Genomic DNA, 20,740 nt, shown 5'->3' with positions numbered 1-20,740 from the left:
GGAGCATGAGCATTTAAAGGGGAAGCACGCTGAATCGGCGCATTTCTAATTATGCCCCAAAATAGGCAGTTAAAAAATTGAATGCCACTGGTAACTGATTTCTCTGTGCTTCTCTCAGGCGTCACTCCTCCTAAAGTGAAGTTATCTCATATTTTATAAATAAACTTCACTCATTGGAGCATGAAAACACCTGCAGATACATGATGAAACGAGAACATGCGGCCAAATTATGAACCTCACAGTTATAGTGTTAGATTCATTTAATAAGATAAAAAGTTTTATAGTTGAAATATTTACCATGTGAAAAAACTTAAATGCTTTATATATAATTTAATATTTATGAAAATCCTCACTGTTGAGTGTGTGTGAAAGTGTGTGAAAGTGTGTGAGCAGCTGCAGTATCAGTTCAGTCACTGTGACTCTGACTGACGGAGGTTTTTGTACGACTCTTTATCACTGTGTGAACACATATTTACTGTTTGGATAGTGGAAACTCTGACAGTAATAATGTCCAGCATCTTCAGTCTGGACTCCACTGATGGTCAGAGTGAAATCACTGTTAGATCCACTGCCACTGAATCTAGATGGAGTTCCTGACTGGAGGGTTTTTACAAAACGAATCAGGAGTTTAGGAGCTTCTCCAGGTTTCTGTAAGTACCAGGCTAAATAATGTCCATAAGAACTATGATAATACACATTACTGCTGGTTTTACAGTTGATGTTCACAGTTTGTCCTGGTTGAGCTGCTGTCATTGAGGGACTCTGAGTGACGGTGATCTGTCCTCTACACTCTGAAACACACAACAAGAAGAAAATCAACTCAAAACTTTGACAATATACTTGAAGAAATGAATTGATATCAAACTTGTGCTCCACAAACCTTGAGCAAACGCTGTGAGAGTCCAGATGAAGATGATGATGAAGGTCATGTTGATGAAGATTGTTGTGTGTGTCAGTGATGAAGTGTTAAACTCACAGCACTATAAACACTCTCAGCACTGAAGCATCTGATCAATATGCAAATGAACTCATTCTGTATTTAAATGAGGCTCTAAATGAAGGTTCAGGAGGAGCTCGTTCATCTCATCCTGTCAATCACAACATCAAATATGTATCATGTAATCATCAATATACTGTGAACTTTAAAAATGTAGCATAAAATTTAGAACAATTCAAACCACATGTGAAAAAACATTGTGTGAAAATGAAATGTAGATGAAACTTATCATCATCTAAGCAAAATCACATGAGCAAAAGTGCTTTAGTGATCATTTGTTTGATGTCTTCAGGGTATCTAGATGATACACAGATAAATTTGGGGTTAAATAGACAAATGGTCTAGGATGAACCCTTCAGTGTTTGGATCTCTGATAATCTCACCTGTGCTCGATATTCTCAGTCGTCTGAAGCTCTAAAATGATGTTATTGACTTCAAATCTTCTCATCTGCTGCAGCCTCATATTTGTGAATGAACTTATTCAGTGTTTCTAGCACAAATCACTGTGACTCTGACTGACGGAGGTTTTTGACTCTTTATCACTGAACCAGGATAGAGGTTGATGATCCCAACTCTGATAGACGTCAGGACTGCTTTTACAGTACATGGTGAATGTGTTTCCTAGATGAACAGATTTCACTGCAGGCGTCTGAGTCGCTTCACCAACTGATTTATTATTATTTATAATGTTTCCTGAGGTGCACTTATAATGTTCATATGATTTTTACAACAAATAATTGTCATAATTTAGAAATAAATGGCTATTTCCACTCTGATTTTAGCGCTCTGATTGTTTACATGTGAAACCTTCTCGAATACTATCACTACATTTTTACTATTACAGCTGTCTAAATGAACGAATGGTGAAAAGTGTTGATTATTGCCTTATATTTCGATCTGTTCATCACAGGGAAGGTTGCAGTGATGAGAAACTGAGCAGATGACAGACAGTCTGTTGATGGTGTGAATGCAGTGATCTCGTCATTACAACTAAATTTCTGCACTCCAGAAATGCTTTCACCATAACTAACAATGCAAACACGATGTAAATCCAGTCAGAGATTGATTGTGTAGTGTCAGAGCGTCACTGATTATAACAGGAGTTTTGGGAAGTGTCCAGATAAACTCTCGCTGTTTGATCGACAGCTTCAGTTCCGCAGATCTTTACTGTATAACTAAGATTAGGAAGAAAAAATAATAAAAGTACATGATCAAAAATATCAATGACTTTAAAATACTGAATGAGTGGAAATGAGGATAAATAAACCATAAATGATATAAAAATGATGATAACATCAAAAGAATTTCTAATTATCTGAAGAAATACTGATGAAGCTCAACAAAGCTGATATTAAGATCATATTTGTGTTTCTGCTGTTGAGTGTGTGTGAAAGTGTGTGAAAGTGTGTGAAAGTGTGTGAGCAGCTGCAGTATCAGTTCAGTCACTGTGACTCTGACTGATGGAGGTTTTTGTACGACTCTTTATCACTGTGTGAACACTGGACCACTGTGTAAACTCTGACAGTAATAATGTCCAGCATCTTCAGTCTGGACTCCACTGATGCCACTGAATCGAGATGAAGTTCCCCTGCAAACAAGCCTCCCATTAGCATTGGCCCTGCACGGGCAGCCCTCACTTAGCCTCCGTGAAGCCTTAGTGCTGTTTAATTAAAAATAAAGAAGTTTGAAGTCACCATTATGGAGGAAAGCATTTGCTTTAGGTGGGCTCTTGACCTTTGCAAGTGTGATGAATTTCAGGATCGTATTTCAGATTTTCTATGAGTGTGTACTACTTGATTGACATACTTTACTCATAAAGATAGTTTACCCCAAAAATTCTGTCGTTTACTCACAATCATGCAATTTCAATCTGTATGTGTTTTCATTTTGGGGTGAACTTTTATTTAATAAAAGGACCAGTGGAGCCATAGCCTTGAGGGCAACACCCCGACATAAAGTTTAAGTGACCTGAGTTCTTTCATGGTTCTTTCATGATCTAGTTTTCCTCTACTATCACTTTCACTCCCATCGTATCAAAATGTATCCTCATAGAGATCTTTTTTGTAAAAAATTAAAAAGAGGTAAAATAGGTAACGTGTCTTAAAGGAAAATGAACTTTGATTTCAACAGGGTTAAATGAACACATATAAGCATCTTTTAAAAAGCTTTATTGATAAAAGTGAAATACGAGTGCAAGGATTTCATAATCTCTTTGTGACAAGCACAGTCCAGATTTACAGTAAAGCAGAGCTTAGAAATTTATCTTTCTTTTTTACCTGTTGGATGAAACTCAACAGTTTCTCATATGGCCTCTAGATGGCAGTGCTTGATATACAGTTAAAAAGCCTGACAATGATTACATGCACATCATTTTACGATGAATAACAATTTCTTTTACAGTTTCACTGCTATATTTTCAATAGCATCTTACTGTATAAACGAATATCACCTTAGTTAATTGAACAGATGCAGTTAGCTAATTCAAAGCAACTTACAAATGGGAAATGCAGGCATTTGTAGATTCATATAATATTGCAATTATGATCAATGATAATATCGCTTAACATCACACGAAGGACATGCTTTTGAACAAAGCACAAACATTTTTAGGATCCTGTTTTCAGCATAATTTGAACAAAGGCATGATTTGTGTTTATTTTTTGACAAATCTTGCCAAGTATCCCAGGGGTCCTTGCTTTCTTTCTCCTGCTCTCTTCTTGATGTTTTCCAGTGTTCCAGCTTTTTCAGACTCATTTATTTCCTTCATCTTCTCAATCAGAAAATCAATGTGCTGAAGTGTGAGTAGAGAATCAGCATTGAGTGCGATCTTCTCCAGAGTTTCCACACAGTGAAAAGCTTCATTCACCAGCTTTATTTTCTCAAACTCTAATTCTTGCAGTTCTTCTTCCAGCATCTTGACCACACATTTGCCGTCTCCAATCTTACCATCATATTTCTTCTGTAAATCTTCATATGTTCTCTTCTCTTTCTTTGTCTTTGTTACATATATTTTCGCTGCTTTGATGTGTTTGCTGAAGTGGCATTTATTTGTGCATACTGTACAGTGATTATTTCTCATTGAACTGCACCATGAAAGATCACTGGTCCACCAGCATCCTGGATAATGACAGTTCTCCTCACAGACGGTGCAGCACATCGCTGCTTTGGCTACAGAAGTATCAATATCAACCCATTCTTTGTAGGGCACTTCAACTTCATATTTAAAGTTTGCAGGTTCCTTGTTCTCCTCGAGAGCCTCTTGAGTTTGTTTCAGCTCATTTTGCTTTAGTTCTGTCGTTTGAACACGTGCTTTTAGATTGGAAATATTTGCCTCCAACTGCTTCCGTTTCTGCAACACATCTCGGGTCATCTTTAGGGATTTTGGTTGTATTGTGTCAAGAAACTTGAATAATTGCATAATTCCTTTAAAACTGAGATTCCATGATTGATTCAGCCTCTGTTCACGGTCTTCCTCATCTTCATCATCATCTTCATCAGCTTTTGACTGACAGTTGTTAAACCGGAAATACACTGGCTGATTCTTGTCATTCACTGCACACTTGATTTTAGCCTCTTTAACAGCCGTCAGGGCATTTTTAGGTGGAGCTCCATCTGAGTATGTGAAGAGCAGGACAATAAATAAAGACTGAACAGCATCAAATATGTATATTTGTCTGTCAGAGAGTCGATTCTGTGTTGCTTTAATCACCAGACACACTGCTTGTATTTCATGGATCACTTCAGCAGATTTACTTAAACTAAGCAAACTCTTGGTGATCTTTTTTTCAAGATCGATTATAATCGTTTATAATGAACTAACTTCAGTGCTATTGTTATTATTGATCAAAATATATTATTTACATTAAAACTGTAACAAATAAGTGTTATTAGCATTTTGTTCAATTAAATATTTAATTAATAAATTCGGTTTGTTACATTTTTGTAAAATAAGCAAATTAAACCAAATAACAGATTACAATAGAACCCAAATTCTGGAAAAGTTGGGACAAATTTGTATAAAATGAAAACTAAAAGACTTTCAAATCACATGAGCCAATATTTTATTCACATTAGAACATAGATAACATAACAAATGTTTAAACAGAGAAATATTACACTTTTATCCACTAAATGAGCTAATTTCAAATTTGATGCCTGCCGCATGTCTCAAAAAAGTTGGCACGGGGGCAACAAATGGCTGAAAAAGCAAGAAAGTTTGAAAAGATTCAGCTGGGAGAACATCTAGCAACTAATTAAGTTAATTGATATCAGGTGTGATACATCATTAGCTATAAAAGGGAAGTCTTAGAAAGGCAGAGTCTCTCAGAAGTAAAGAGCTGTGAAAGAGTGCGTAAAAAGATTGTTGAATACTTTGAGGAACATTGTTTTTAATGTCAAATTGCAAAGGCTTTGCAAATCTAATCATCTACACTGCATTACATCATCAAAAGATTCACAAAGCTGGAGAAATCTCTGTGTGTAAGGGACAAGGCTGAAGACCTTTATTGGACCTTTATCGACACTGCATCACTCATTGGCATAATTGTCACATTACTCATTGTCTCATTACACATTGATCATATTACTAAATGGGCCCAGGAATACTTCCAGAAACCACTGTCGGTAAACACAATCTGCCGTGCCATCTGCAGATGCCAACTAAAGCTCTATTGTGCAAAAAGGAAGCCATATGTAAACATGGTCCAGAAGCGCCGTCATGTCCTGTGGGCCAAGGCTCATTTAAAATGGACTGTTTCAAAGTGGAAAAGTGTTCTGTGTTTAGAGTCTAAATTTGACATTCTTGTTGGAAGCCGTGTCCTCCGGGCTAAAAAGGAGGGAGACCTTCCAGCGTTCAGCTCAACAGCCAATCATCTCTGATGGTATGGGGGTGCATAAGTGCATACGGTATGGGCAGCTTACATGTTTTGGAAAGCACTTTGAATGCTAAAAGGTATATAAAGGTTTTAGAGCAACATATGCTCCCCTCCAGACAACGTCTATTTCAGGGAAGGCCTTGTGTATTTCAGCAGGACAATGCAAAACCACATACTAAAGCTATTACAACAGCATGGCTTTGTCGTGGAAGAGTTCGAATGCTGAATTTGCCTGCCTGCAGTCCAGATCTTTCATCTATAGAGAACATTTGGCGCATCATTAAACGAAAGATGACCTTAAACTCTTCAGCAGCTGGAAACCGATATCAGGCAAGAACGGGACCAAATTCCAACACCCAAACTCCAGAAACTCATAACCTCAATGCCCAGACATCTTCACACTGTTTTGAAAAGAAAAGGAGATGCCACACCACAGTAAACATGCACCCGTCCCAACTATTTTGAGACCTGTATCAGGCATCAAATGTGAAATGAGTTCATTTTGTGCATAAAATTGTAAAAATGTGTCAGTTTAAACATTTGTTATGTTATCTATATTCTATTGTGAATAAAATATTGGCTCATGTGATTTGAAAGTCTATTAGTTTTCATTTAATTAAAAAACGTCCCAACTTTTCCGGAATTCAGATTGTGTGTTGATGTGTTTTGCTATGAATCCTGGGAGCTGTCTGGTCTTAAAAGTTTGTTATGAAATTTACAGAAAAAAGTGGACAAACGTGCAGTGACTTACGGGATGACCAACACTGTAAATGGGAGTCCTTAGAGGTGATGCTGGGGCAGAGTAGAGAAGAACTGACCTGTGAATCAAAAGAGGATGTTCAAACCACATGTGGGTTATTATGCTGTTTAGATTGGAATGAATTCATAATTCCAAACATAGTGTTATGCGACAGAAATTTTAATTTGTTTGGGCTTTTTTATTCCAATGGAGGAGTTTGAGCATTTTCAATCGCACTGGACTTTTAAACTGATTGTAATTGTATTAATTGTTGAGAGTGGGAACTTTTTATTAGATTTAAAAAAGAGCAGGGGCTTGAGCCTATGGAGAGTTAACTCCAAAAGAGTCTATTCCTCAACTCTGAATCCCCCTAGAGTTGGGGTCAATTTCAGCACAGGAATCCACTCTACTTGTCAACTAGGACAGGGCCTCTGTTTCTGCATACATGATCACTCACTTGTTCAGATGATTCTCTATTCCTAATATAATATTCCTAATATAGTGCATGGCAGTTGAGTGCAGTATATCAGCAAGAAGTGAACGAAATGAACCGAGGTATCCGGACACTGATGCATTACACTTTGCGTAAGCTGGAGCTGTCGCAGAAACAACAGTCAATACGTGTATATTATTGTATGTATTGTGTTTATTTTTAATATCCTGTCTAAGTACCTTTTAAGACAGCTATTTATTGTGAATTTTCCTTCTGCAAAATTAGAGTCAGACTAATTTAGAATCAAACCCTCAGATCCCCCAGTTAATGGTTGAGTGTGTTTTCCAATAATGGAACATGTAATGTCAGACTAAACAATTCTAATTGTGAATATGTCAAAAGAATCAACCACAACTGGGGCAATAGTGAGCATCCTTCTGAAAGCTATAATGACGAATGGAATCCCACCCCCATGGTCTGATGTGTTTAAATGTTTTCTTTGTTTTTATGTTTCCCTTTTAAGGACTTCAGGACTTTTAAGGACACCACAGATTTCTGTAATATCAATATGCTTATATATGTAACACACTATATGAATAAAATGGTATTGATACATTTGTATATTTATGACAAGCTTTAATCCTCAGAAATAAATATCTATTACCTTGTATGATGGATCAACTTCACTGATGGGTCTGAATGTGTGTTTGGCGTGTTTCAGTGAATCTTTGCACACTACACACACAGGCTGTTTGTCCTCCAGACAAAAGAGTTTGAGTTTTTCATTGTGTAAACTGCAGATCTCCTCAGACCCTGATGAACGGATATCCTTCAGGAACGACTCACACAAGTTTTTTAGTGCAAGATTAACTGGAGGTTCGAGTTTTGAGGATCTTCTGCAGACAGGGCAATCCTGAGTTTTGGTGGTTCTCCAGAACTGTTGAAGACACTCTTTACAGAAACTGTGACTACACGACAGAAGAACAGGAGACTTAAAGATTTCACAGCACACGGGACAAGAAAGTTCTTCTGAAGAAACATGCAGTGACGCCATTTTGACAGTTTGAGCTCCAGCTATCTAAACTTTACTTGTGAACAATAGTTTCAAATAAGATCTGCTGTCTGCTCAGAACTGAACTACTCATAAATCATTGTTGGACGTTTTTCTCTCCGTTCTTCATTGATCTCTGATTCTTTTGCTTTTGTCAAAAAAGAAGCGAGTCAGTATGAAAGAAAGGAGAAATAACAAGTCAATCTCTTCCCGATAAGTGTTAAGAGGGTCAAGTACAACATAGGGTGTGTTGAAACGGGTCAAAGTACAACATCAGGATTTCCTCAGGTTAAATTTTAACAAAATGCATTCAAAATGAACTTGCGTTGAAACTGTCACTCAGAACGGCTGATGGCACCTGAAGTTAACAAACAGAACCACTGAAGGAAAGAGGAACAAACATTTGAAGTCACCATTATGGTGATCAGTATTCCCAGTTGGGCTCTTCACTCTTGACTTCTTATGTTAGCTTTTTCTGTGGCTGATTTAATGGCACTTTTATGGCAGTTGAAGATGTTGTACCGAAATAACATTATATAATATTTCTTGTATTTAATGCTGATCTCATTATGAAGTAGCTTATGTATTAAGTAACTTCACTGATCAAATAAAAAAGTCTAATCACTGATCAGAAGGTAGTTTTGTTGATACAATTAAACATTATGCATTGCCGTCAACATTGTGGTACTATTGGCTGATTTTCAGCACTATTGTGCCAATCATATATTCAGAAAACTTTGTGAGCAGTATTTTATTAACTACAGTGTTATCAAGACACAGACATCAACAATCAGCGAGTGAAATGCAACAATGGTGACATGCTTCACGCCAGCATATGAAACTCAATCATGGCTCCCAGCATGCATTGTGGCACAAAAAATTGCAATTGCAAACTGATCAGAATTAATACCTGCTATTTACAAGCAGAAACATTGAAGGAAAGAAACACAAGAACTACAACTGACTTCAGCCACAGCTTTAGATTAAATAAACTGAAGATAAAAGACATTAAATCTCTGAAGATCTGATTAAACATCTCCACAAACAGCATTACCAGCTTCACTTATTACTAACCAGACTGACTTTATTTCTGACATACTGAAACAAGAAACATCTCAACAAAAGTAAAGGGTCAAGAGCTCAACTAAAGCAAATGCTGATCTTCCTGATGGTGACCTCAAACCAAACATTTTCAATAAGACATCAACATCTGAACCTCTGGTAATTCTCAATAACAACTTTTGTAGATGTGTGTCAGAAATAAAGTCAATCTGTTTAGAAATAAGTGAAGCTGGTAATGCTGTTTGTGGAGATGTTTAATCAGATCTTGAGTGATTTAATGTCTTTTATCTTCAATTGATTTCATCTAAGGCTGTGGCTGACGTCAGTTATAGTTCTTGTGTTTTTCTTCAGTGATTCTGCTTGTTAACAGCAGGTGTTCATCATTAAAGCTTAATAATCCCTTAATGAATCACTTAATTCATTAACTGTTAGGGTTGGAGCTAAACTCTGCAGGAATGTGGATCCCGAGGTCCGGAGTTGAGGACCCCTGATCTAGCGGGAAGCTTCCCAACCAACACATCCCTGTGTGGCCTAGAAGGGTTTGACCTGCTGTATAACTGGGGCACCGTCAGTTTTGTCTGCAGTTTCCATGGAGGCCCCACACGGGTTAGCCCAGATGAAATGAACACTGCTCAGTGTGCACACTACAGGCTGTTAAATGTAACACAGAATCAGTGTAGGATTTAATGAGATAATTAAGTAATGATTGTGCTTTATCGAAGATAGCTGCTGTTAACAAGCAGAATCAACAAAGGACAGAGAAACAAGAACCACAACTGACTTCAGCCACAGCCTTAGATAAGATCAACTGAAGATAAAATCATTCATTAAATCTCTCAAGATCTCAGCAGATCTGTTTTAAATCTACAAAAGCTAGCTTAACAGAGGTTTTTTGTTGTTGAAATTTTATTGAAATTTGTTTGGGTTTTTGATATCACCATCACGGTAATCGGTGTTTTCTTTAGTCGGGTACTTTGACTTGATATTTTAATGTCAGAGTTTATTTGGCTGCTGTAATGTAGGAGTCTTGAACCTCAGCAAAGCATGGGAAGACATGACGGAGCTGATCACGAGGCCTCGTTCCTCAAGAGCTCCCAGTGCTGATGTTTCTCCGGTCCAGACGAGCCGTATCTGAGCGTCCGGCAGGATTCACAGCAGTCACGTGACTTACAGCTCAATACTGAAGCAGTCTTTCAATGTGCTGCCATTGCTGTTCATTCAATAAAGCTTCTGAATGCGTTACATTTGTGTCGGACTGCATCATTGATCAGTGTGTCCTTCATTGAAAGTTTGATTCAACGCTCTCAAGATGGAACACTTTCACTTCTGCTCATGGAGTTTCAGTAGTTTTATATGGCAAGTTTATCAGGGGTACAGTATGATTGAACACTGGAACTGAGGAAGAGTGTGTTTTGTTTGATTTGATATCAGTTTGTCTCTGAATCTGAGCATATTTGAGTCAAACCCGTCTGTCACAGGACAGATCACAGTCTTATAGAGCTGATTTCAGTCATAAGTCAGTTTTGAGCACATGTGTAGTTCCTGTGTTTGTCCTCTGTGTGTCAGTAGTGTGTGAAAGTGTGTGAAAGTGTGTGAGCAGCTGCAGTATCAGTTCAGTCACTGTGACTCTGACTGACGGAGGTTTTTGTACGACTCCTTATCACTGTGTGAACACCCAGCCATTGATCCAGTGGCTACCAAGACAGTAATAATGTCCAGCATCTTCAGTCTGGACTCCACTGATGGTCAGAGTGAAATCATTGTTAGATCCACTGCCACTGAATCTAGATGGAGTTCCTGACTGGAGATTTTTTACAAAACAAACCAGGAGTTTAGGAGCTTCTCCAGATTTCTGTAAGTACCAGAATTAATGATCTCCATTAAGCAAATCTGTGGTTTTACAGTTGATGTTCACAGTTTGTCCTGGTTGAGCTGCTGTCATTGAGGGACTCTGAGTGACGGTGATCTGTCCTCTACACTCTGAAACACACAACAAGAAGAAAATCAACTCAAAACTTTGACAATATACTTGAAGAAATGAATTGATATCAAACTTGTGCTCCACAAACCTTGAGCAAACGCTGTGAGAGTCCAGATGAAGATGATGATGAAGGTCATGTTGATGAAGATTGTTGTGTGTGTCAGTGATGAAGTGTTAAACTCACAGCACTATAAACACTCTCAGAGCACTGAAGCATCTGATCAATATGCAAACACACTCCAGATCATTTACCTGAAGACAGCAGAAACACTGTTTTGTCATTTAGTATCTTTGCTAATAAATTTTTATTGATCATTTTCAGAAACAGAAACTCCTGATTTACTTCATGTTATTTTGGGTGGATCTTCTCCCTCTAAACACTGTTTTAATGATCAGTTTCATTCAGACTTTGATGCTGAGAGCATTTAATACCTGTGCTGCAGATTTGATATCATCATGATACTGTAGAACAGGTCAAAGGTCATCCAATAGAGAATGACCATCTAAATCTGGCTAAAGATTTCATTATAAAGCAGTTTAAGTCACATGTGTTTGTAAATGTGATCAATGTAGTTTTTTGACTGATTATAACAAGTAACAATAACAAGTATTTCTTTTAAAGATGAATATTTAGTGTGTGTTTTCAGCTCAATCACGCTGATGTTGAGAAGAGCTGCTGTTGAGTCTCATATCAGTGTGTGTGAGTGTCGTTCGTCTCTTTCTCTGCTGGAGTTTGTGTTCATTTGAGTGTGACGGAGGTTTTTGTACGACGCTTTCACTAGAATGAAGCACTGTGGTACACTTTCGGTGGAGGAACTGAACTGGTGATCAGAAGTAAGTCTTTATTCAATGATCTTATTAATTTATTTTTAATTTTTTGATTATTTCAACAAACATTTGTTAACAAGATTATTCATAGAAAAAAATGGGTTTTTAAAAATTTTCATTAATTGCAATATTTAATTTAATAATTTTACATCATGTAAATTATTTTACATGAACAATTTAACATTATTGGTGACATTTGATTGTATTTTAATGTGTGGATGGCAGTATTTTATGATATATTCAATTATTTCTTGATATATATATAATTCTGTCTGTAATTAATGGTAAATGTAACAATTATGTTTTTTTAAAGTCATGACACCAAAGTTTAATAAAACAGACAAAATAAATCTAATTGTGTAAGCGTTATCATCAGACAAAGACAAATTTAATTATTGAACATTTTAAAAATTAATTTAAACTATTAAGTTTAATGATGATTATGATTGTGTCTTAACAGAAGAATTTTTTGAAAATGTATAATTGAATCTGCTGAAAATTACTATTATGTCAAAAAAGAAGAATAGTTTTAAAAATACAATTAATGCTGAAATTATTATTTAAATTCATTTTTTAAATCTTGTGAAGAAATCACAGTATATTGATTCAACTTTCATGTTGATGTTTTTAAAAATTAGATTGAGATTCAAATGTTTTGTAACTTAATTCCAAAAAAAAAATCAAACAAGTATATTTTTCATATTTTTCATTATTTATTTAAATTGTAATATTCCTATTGTCTTTAAATGTCTTTTTTTACATTAATAATTTAAGTTTGTATTATTGCTAAAATTTCATTCATTTCATGTATTGACTGCAGTACTTTAACCTCTATTCAATTATTTCTTGATATATATAATTGTCTATAATTCTTGATAAATTTAACAATTAAGGGTTTTTTATATGCATGAAAAAAAAGCTTTATAATACAGACAAATATAACTTTGTTGGGTTCATCAGACAAAAAGAAACTTAGTTGAAGAGCATTTTGAAAATTAATATAAATTTGATATTAATTTAAAATATCAAATTTGAATCTGATGATTATGATTATGAGTGTCTGAATAGCAGAATATTTTTAAAATACAATTAATATTGAAATGATCATTTAAATTTGTTTTCTAGATCTTATAATGAAATCTTAATATAATCATCAATTTACAATGTTTTTCAAAATCATTCTGGGGATCATTTTAAAATTTAACTTATATTTGAAGTCAAATTATGATAATTTCTACAGTTGTTCATGTGTGTTTGTGTGTGTTTGTGCAGCTGGTCCCGCAGTGAAGCCCTCCGTGTCTCTGCTGCCGCCCTCTTCTCTGCAGATCTCTGGAGACTCAGCCGCACTGCTCTGCCTGCTCAGCTCTTACTCTCCACAGGGGGCGACGGTGAGCTGGACGCTGGACGGGTCAGAGGTCAGCGAGGGGGTTCAGACCAGCGCAGAGAGCGAGCGGGACGGACGCTACAGCCGCAGCAGCGTCCTGAGCCTCAGCAAAGCACGCTGGGAAGGCGCGGATCGCTTCGTCTGCAGAGTAAGACATGACGGAGCTGATCACGAGGCCTCGTTCCTCAAGAGCTCCCAGTGCTGATGTTTCTCCGGTCCAGACGAGCCGTATCCGAGCGTCCGGCAGGATTCGCAGCAGTCACGTGATTTACAGCTCAATACTGAAGCAGTCTTTCAATGTGCTGCCATTGCTGTTCATTCAATAAAGCTTCTGAACGCGTTACATTTGTGTCCGACTGCATCATTGATCAGTGTGTCGTTCATTCAAAGTCCTGCACTAAAGTTTCAGCTGCTTTTGATTGATTGTAATAGTTGAGAACAGCTGCATTTAGCAGGAAATGTCAAATGAAGCTCTTGGGGTTTGAACATGGTCACTGGAGACGGAGCTGCTCTATTCTGAGAGGATCACAATCACTAAACCTGCCAATGCAAATGTGATTTTCACCTCAAACTCACAGTTTCACTCTTTGATTGGTTCAACGCTCTCAACTGGAACACTTTCACTTCTGCTCATGAGAAATGAGTTATGAGTAATACATTTAGAAACAGCTTTAGATGAAGGAGCTGCTTGAAAAACATCTGCATGTTACTGATACACCATGACTTTAGTGTAGTTTAATGTACAAAAACAAAACAACATATGGCACCATTATTAAATAAACCATAAATGAAAATTATGATAACATCAAAGAAATTTCTAATTATCTGAAGAAATACTGATGAAGCTCAACAAAGCTGATATTAAGATCATATTTGTGTTTCTGTTGTTGAGTGTGTGTGAAAGTGTGTGAAAGTGTGTGAGCAGCTGCAGTATCAGTTCAGTCACTGTGACTCTGACTGACGGAGGTTTTTGTACGACTCTTTATCACTGTGTGAATGTTACATCACCCACACAACCACCATCAGAACCTTTTCTGCAATGAAGACTCTGACAGTAATAATGTCCAGCATCTTCAGTCTGGACTCCACTGATGGTCAGAGTGAAATCACTGTTAGATCCACTGCCACTGAATCTAGATGGAGTTCCTGTGTGGAGTATTTTTGCATAATAAATCAGGAGTTTAGGAGTTTCTCCAGGTTTCTGTAAGTGCCAGGCTAAACCTTCATTCCCATTATTCCATCTCTGCACATCACTCCTGGTTTTACAGTTGATGTTCACAGTTTGTCCTGGTTGAGCTGCTGTCATTGAGGGACTCTGAGTGACGGTGATCTGTCCTCTACACTCTGAAACACACAAAAAGAAGAAAATCAACTCAAAACTTTGACAATATACTTGAAGAAATGAATTGATATCAAACTTGTGCTCCACAAACCTTGAGCAAACGCTGTGAGAGTCCAGATGAAGATGATGATGAAGGTCATGTTGATGAAGATTGTTGTGTGTGTCAGTGATGAAGTGTTAAACTCACAGCACTATAAACACTCTCAGAGCACTGAAGCATCTGATCAATATGCAAATGAACTCATTCTGTATTTAAATGAGGTTCTAAATGAAGGTTCAGGAGGAGCTCGTTCATCTCATCCTGTCAATCACAACATCAAATATAAAAATAAAATAAAAATGTAGCATAAAATTTAGAACAATTCAAACCACATGTGAAAAAACCCTGTGAGAAAATGAAATGTAGATGAAACTTATCATCATCTAATCAAAATCACATGAGCAAAAGTGCTTTAGTGATCATCAGCTCGACTGTAATTCGGCTGCAGGTACGAGACCGCAGGTGATCACCAGGGCCGGATTAACATAAGGGCTAGGTGGGGCTGAAGCCCCAGGGCCCACGGGTAGAGGGGGCCCGTGATTGGCTGGAGGAAATGAGATTGACAAGTCAAAGGTGGTTGATTTGTGTCTAATAAAATAACAAGAAAAAATGATTGGAAAATGTGCCTGACTGATAAATCACCGTCCAATCAAAATCACTTTACAATTCGCGACATGACATCGGGAAACGCCTCTTTGCATTATGCTATCGCATTGCATGTAGACTAGAAAATTGGCCTTTATTGCTTTTTCAGCCTCGCTGGTGTTCAAAATGATTAAAAAAAGTGATAGTGGTGCGCAAAAAAGGAAAAATAAGCTTGAAAGGGAGAAAAGGGATGCTAATCTTACAGCAAAAATTACAAAACTAACTAACTGTTTCGGTTCACATAAAACATCCGAGCTAGTGGAGGACCCCGCGCGTGCAGCGGCAGCTCACAATTATCTTCACCCACCGACACCGTCGCCGTTCTGCGTGCTTTACACGTTGAAAAAGGTGAGATAGCAGCTGCATCAAGTTATTATTTTTATTACGAGTTAAGCCCTATTCGGATAGTAATTGTTTCTCATTAAAACGTAAGGTGTTTTCAACATTTACAGGGACGAGTCGATTGATTTTATTGCCGTTTGAATTCAGAATGTCAGTGTTTTTCTCTCATCATCATCACCCGTGTAAAAATCCCGAATTAACTTTCCTACTGTTTTTTGACGAACACCAATGTCGAGTGACGTCTCCACTATCAGCCTTTGAAGCACATTTTATCAGTTTCAGTTCTGGTGCATCCATCCGTACAACTTGACCTTGACACATTCACATCACATGTTAACACAGCGGTAGAGTTACTCACGGGACACTGCTCTTATTCGCAACCACAAAAGTTCTTTATTTGCATGTGCTTTAAAGCCCTGCCAGTTAAACATGTCATTCGTGTGCTGTTCTGAGATGCGCTTTTTCTGACCCCATACACCCAAAGCGTGCACACAAGCCTGCCAAACAGCACTTGACTACTGGACTTCATCTTTCGCGTCTGACTGCGCTATAATACTGTCAAATACACAAAAGGTTTACATAAACACAGTTGGTTATGTCTGAAGTGAGTTGAGAAAATCGGACGTGTGCAGGTCTTAAAGTGACAGCATCCTAATAGTTAGCATGCGGACCCTTGTTTAGGGACCCTAGGGATACTGTAGTTCACCCCAAAAATTAAAATCCTGTCATCACATACTCACTTTCAAGTTGTTTTAAACCTGAATGAGTTTCTTTCTTCTGTTGGACACAAAAGAAAATATTTTGAAGAATGTGGGTAACCAAACAGTTGCTGGTCCCCATTCATTTCCATAGTAGGAAAAAAATATATATAATGTGGAAATCACCGGGGACCATCAACTGTTTGGTTACCCACATTCTTCAAAATAGTTTATTTTGTGTTAATCAGAGGAAAGAATTATTGTGTCAGCAATATATGCAATACAATTTTAAAATATGTTAAATATTTTGTATTTTAAATATATTTTAAAATATGTTAAATAGCATGGAATATTTAGTGTGCTTATATAAAATGATTTGATAAAATGAAATTTGTAAAAAATATAAAAATAATAATAAATAAAAAACAATTCTTGTGGTACAAGACACTGTGGCATGGCAATCATATGAAAGGGGGCCCTTGGTGTTGCTATAGCCCCAGGGCCCAACGTGGTCTTAATCCGGGCCTGGTGATCACAGCTGTACTGATGACAGAAACCCTTCAACAGTTTTATTCATGTTATCTTGCACTACATCACTGCGCCACTAGAGGGCGGTGTGAACAGACAGACACACTGATGAACAGGAACGGTCGAGGTGAATAAAAATGAGTTAATGCAGTGATGAATTTATTCGATGGGGCTCCAGTGTGTATTTAAACGGTTAAACACTATATATTATAGCACTATATGCAATTGCGCCACCCAAAGTAACAAACAGGTACTGTAGTTCTGGCCGTAACAGGTTATATGGCCAATGTAAGACAAACTCTTGGTCTTTAGACAGCTTTAATGCACATGAACATCCTCTAGCATAACAGGATTAACTTGTAGCTTGAATTGTTATTGGGATCTTTTACAGCTCAGAAACTTCAATCCAGAAACACGCTGAATCGTGTAGTAGACGGTACAGCAATGGTCATGTGTCTTTCCAAATAAAATATGAGTCTTTAAGTATCTCTTTATGGAAGTATTATTCTATGTACTATATTAAAATAGACAGATAATATTATCTCTTTCCTTCAATTGGACAGCAATAAATTCAGTCACGTCTGGCAACTTGACAAATATGTTTTCAATAGTATATTATAAAATGAATATTAATAATGAATATAATCAATGAATGATCTGATGAAGTATTTTGGAAATAATTAATTATATTGGGCTTTATTAAACTTCATGAAACTATAATGAATTTAGGCCTATATGCATTTTTTGTACTACAAAAAAACAAAACAATACTTCTTTGGCAGGACTGGTCCTTCCAGGTCACTTCACTTCCTTCAGAGTCTAGGCGAGGCTCCTCTTTAGCATTCGGAGAACACATAAATGGAACAGACTAGCAAGTGCACGTCATTGCGTCATATAAGTATAATATTAACGTTAAATTACTTTGGACAACTTAACTAGTTATTTATAAAAGAAATGCCGGTGACGGCAACCAAGCTAACAAAATGATGGTCCGGTTCAGTTAGCCATCAATAACGTAATTTGTATTTGTATAATTTATAATATCAGTAAAGTAGTAATTTGTACTGGCATTTAAACGTTAAACTTTATTTATCTGACACATAAAATTATTTACTACAGTTATAACAAATGTTTGGTAACGTAAATATACTTACATTTGAAAGCATATTGCCCGCTAACGTCCAACATTTTTTTAAAACATTTTTGAACAAGATTGCAAAGCTGCGCGCATAGGATTGTGGGTGATTTGAGAGCGCGAAGAGCGCGAAGGCTACACATATGCATCCTTTCCTGTGTATGGGATATTTTTAGAACGAAGGACCTTGTTTGAAATTCCGAGGATCCTCGACATTGGAACAGTCCTTTGACGGATGTCGATGACGTAGCATCCTCGAAATTCTGGCTTCCGAGGATCCTTCCTTGACATTGAGAAACGCCTAGAGGCTAGCTAGACCCTCCCTCCGTCTCCTCCTCCTCCTCCCCTCCGTGCTTCCTGAAACAGTCATGAACGCGCATTTAAAATCATTCTTTTCGGTTACTGGCTGGATCATGTTTATTATGATTCGTGGTCCAGGCTGCACCAGTTTGTTTTTGTTTTGTTTTTTGGAGCTTGTGGCGACTACAAAGACCGCGTTTTTTTACAGTATGTTCAGGGGACAGGCAGCTAGCGGATAGTGAGGAGATGTTTGCTGTATGTGACAAAATGTTTTGGCCTAAAAACATCTCTTAGAGGACCTTTAAAATAGCAGGCTAATATAAAACTCTTACTGTCTGCAGTATATAGTATGAATACAGTGAACAAATGACATGTTAGGATGAGATACTCAAATCAAATAACCATGGAGAATTATGAAAATTAACATCTATTATTAATAAAATGCAGCAACTGAAATCAGTCAGATCTCAAACGTGTGACTGATCTATAAGAGCACAAAATCTCTTTCTGACCTCTATAATTATTAAGAGTGGCAGATTAATGTAGATGATTTTATTTCAGATGTTTGTGTGACGATGTTGTTTCAGATCCTCCTTTGAGCAGCTGCAGTATCAGTTCAGTCACTGTGACTCTGACTGACGGAGGTTTTTGTACGACTCTTTATCACTGTGTGAACACATCTTTACTGTTGATGACGTGTCGACTCTGACAGTAATAATGTCCAGCATCTTCAGTCTGGACTCCACTGATGGTCAGAGTGAAATCACTGTTAGATCCACTGCCACTGAATCTAGATGGAGTTCCTGACTGGAGGCGGTTGGCCCAATAAATCAGGAGTTTAGGAGATTCTCCAGGTTTCTGTAAGTACCAGGCTAACCAATCATCAGCACCATCATTGTACACATCTGTGCTGGTTTTACAGTTGATGTTCACAGTTTGTCCTGGTTGAGCTGCTGTCATTGAGGGACTCTGAGTGACGGTGATCTGTCCTCTACACTCTGAAACACACAACAAGAAGAAAATCAGCAGAAGACATTAATGATCTTTAACAGAACAAGTTCATGTACTGTAGTAAATGTAGTAAATGCAGTAAAGTGAGTGTCACCGTTGAGCAGCAGCAGCAGAGAGCAGATGATCAGAGCGTGTGTCCTCATCTTTACTGGGAATGAGTGAAACTGAAGGACAGTGATGTTGGATTTACAGTCGGACTGACAGACGCTCTGATATTGAGCTCCAATCACAGGGGTGGGACACAAATTCAAAGCGTTTCCTCTCAAATGTGTCTCAGACACTGACAGCAGAGCAGAAATGAGACATATGACAATGTTAAAAATTATTTTTTACTCCTCAAACACTGATATTATATTAGTTTGTATGTGATTCATTTTCAACAGTAGCACAAACTCGATGTCGGCAGTAAATAAATGATCAAATAATCAACTTAGAAATAACTATCTTTATTTCCCGTTATTATGACTTTCTCACATTTACATTTATTTATTTTTTGGTGGAAACAGGCTTAAATGTTTCTTTTGGACTCATATTTGTCTTCAGTCTTCAGTCACCTGTGATCTGCTCTGCTTTCTGCATTTAATACAGGATGTGCTTCATTATTCAGTCATCATTTTATTAACATTTTAAATATAATTGTAAATTTGTTTCAAACTTCCTAGACGTGAATCTGTAATTGTGAAGTAAGTGAAGATCCACACTGGTGCGGTGACTGACAGCCACACAAACACCTCAAAACATTAGATTCGTCCGCGCTGAGGAGCCGTGCCGACGCACAACCCATGTGAGGAAGATCATTCCACAAATAACTGCAATTACAGGTTTCAAACAGAGATGGAGACAAAGAGGCAAACTTACAGACTGCAGCTTTAATAATTAATCAGCGTATTTACCAGAATGTGAAATGAATTCAGAACATTTTCTCTTTTCATGTGTAGGAGTTTGTGAGCATTAATGTGTTAAAGGAATAATGATGTGATTTTCTTCTTCATGTTGTTTCTCTCGCTGTTGGAGAATTTCTCCTAGTTTTCTCTTGAATCCTAATGGAAAGCCACTGGTAACTGATTTCTCTGTGCTTCTCTCAGGCGTCACTCCTCCTAAAGTGAGCGTCCTGCCGCCCTCCAGCGCAGAGATCTCCTCTCTGAACACAGCGAAACTGGTGTGTGTGGCCAACAAGGGCTTCCCGTCAGACTGGAGCCTGAGCTGAAGGTGGACGGGAGCAGCAGGTCTCAGGAGAGCAGCGCTGGGCTCCTGGAGAAGGACGGTCTGTACAGCTGGAGCAGCAGCCTGACTCTCTCTGAGGAGGAGTGGATGAAGAGCGTCTCGGTGAGCTGTGAGGACACACGGAGC

General features: G+C 37.6%; 1 protein-coding gene and 2 gene segments (V, D, J or C); 1 reads left to right on the top strand and 2 right to left on the bottom strand.

Annotated features, from left to right (window-relative positions):
- Nucleotides 1–3,196: 3,196 nt before the first annotated feature.
- LOC137014225 (nuclear factor 7, brain-like) lies at nt 3,197–8,321 on the bottom strand. Its single transcript, XM_067378423.1, has 3 exons — nt 7,708–8,321; nt 6,623–6,689; nt 3,197–4,609 (listed from the first exon to the last, which is right to left on the bottom strand). The coding sequence occupies exons 1-3, from the start codon at nt 8,095–8,097 to the stop codon at nt 3,651–3,653; spliced, it is 1,416 nt and encodes a 471-aa protein (XP_067234524.1). The 5' UTR covers nt 8,098–8,321; the 3' UTR covers nt 3,197–3,650.
- A 2,951-nt stretch (nt 8,322–11,272) lies between these two features.
- Nucleotides 11,273–14,723, top strand: LOC137014412 (Ig lambda-3 chain C region-like). The segment is given in 3 exon segments: nt 11,273–11,296; nt 11,920–11,971; nt 13,238–14,723. Coding segments are annotated over 3 exon segments (393 nt in total).
- A 4,319-nt stretch (nt 14,724–19,042) lies between these two features.
- LOC137014181 (immunoglobulin kappa variable 1-12-like) lies at nt 19,043–19,579 on the bottom strand. The segment is given in 2 exon segments: nt 19,043–19,377; nt 19,485–19,579. Coding segments are annotated over 2 exon segments (384 nt in total).
- Between the last annotated feature and the right edge of the window lie 1,161 nt (nt 19,580–20,740).

The sequence above is a fragment of the Chanodichthys erythropterus genome, chromosome 23 (genome assembly GCF_024489055.1).
Source record: "Chanodichthys erythropterus isolate Z2021 chromosome 23, ASM2448905v1, whole genome shotgun sequence".
Classification (NCBI taxonomy): Eukaryota; Metazoa; Chordata; class Actinopteri; order Cypriniformes; family Xenocyprididae; genus Chanodichthys; species Chanodichthys erythropterus.
Note: the sequence above shows the minus strand (reverse complement) of the source record. Positions and strands in the feature narration are given on the sequence as shown.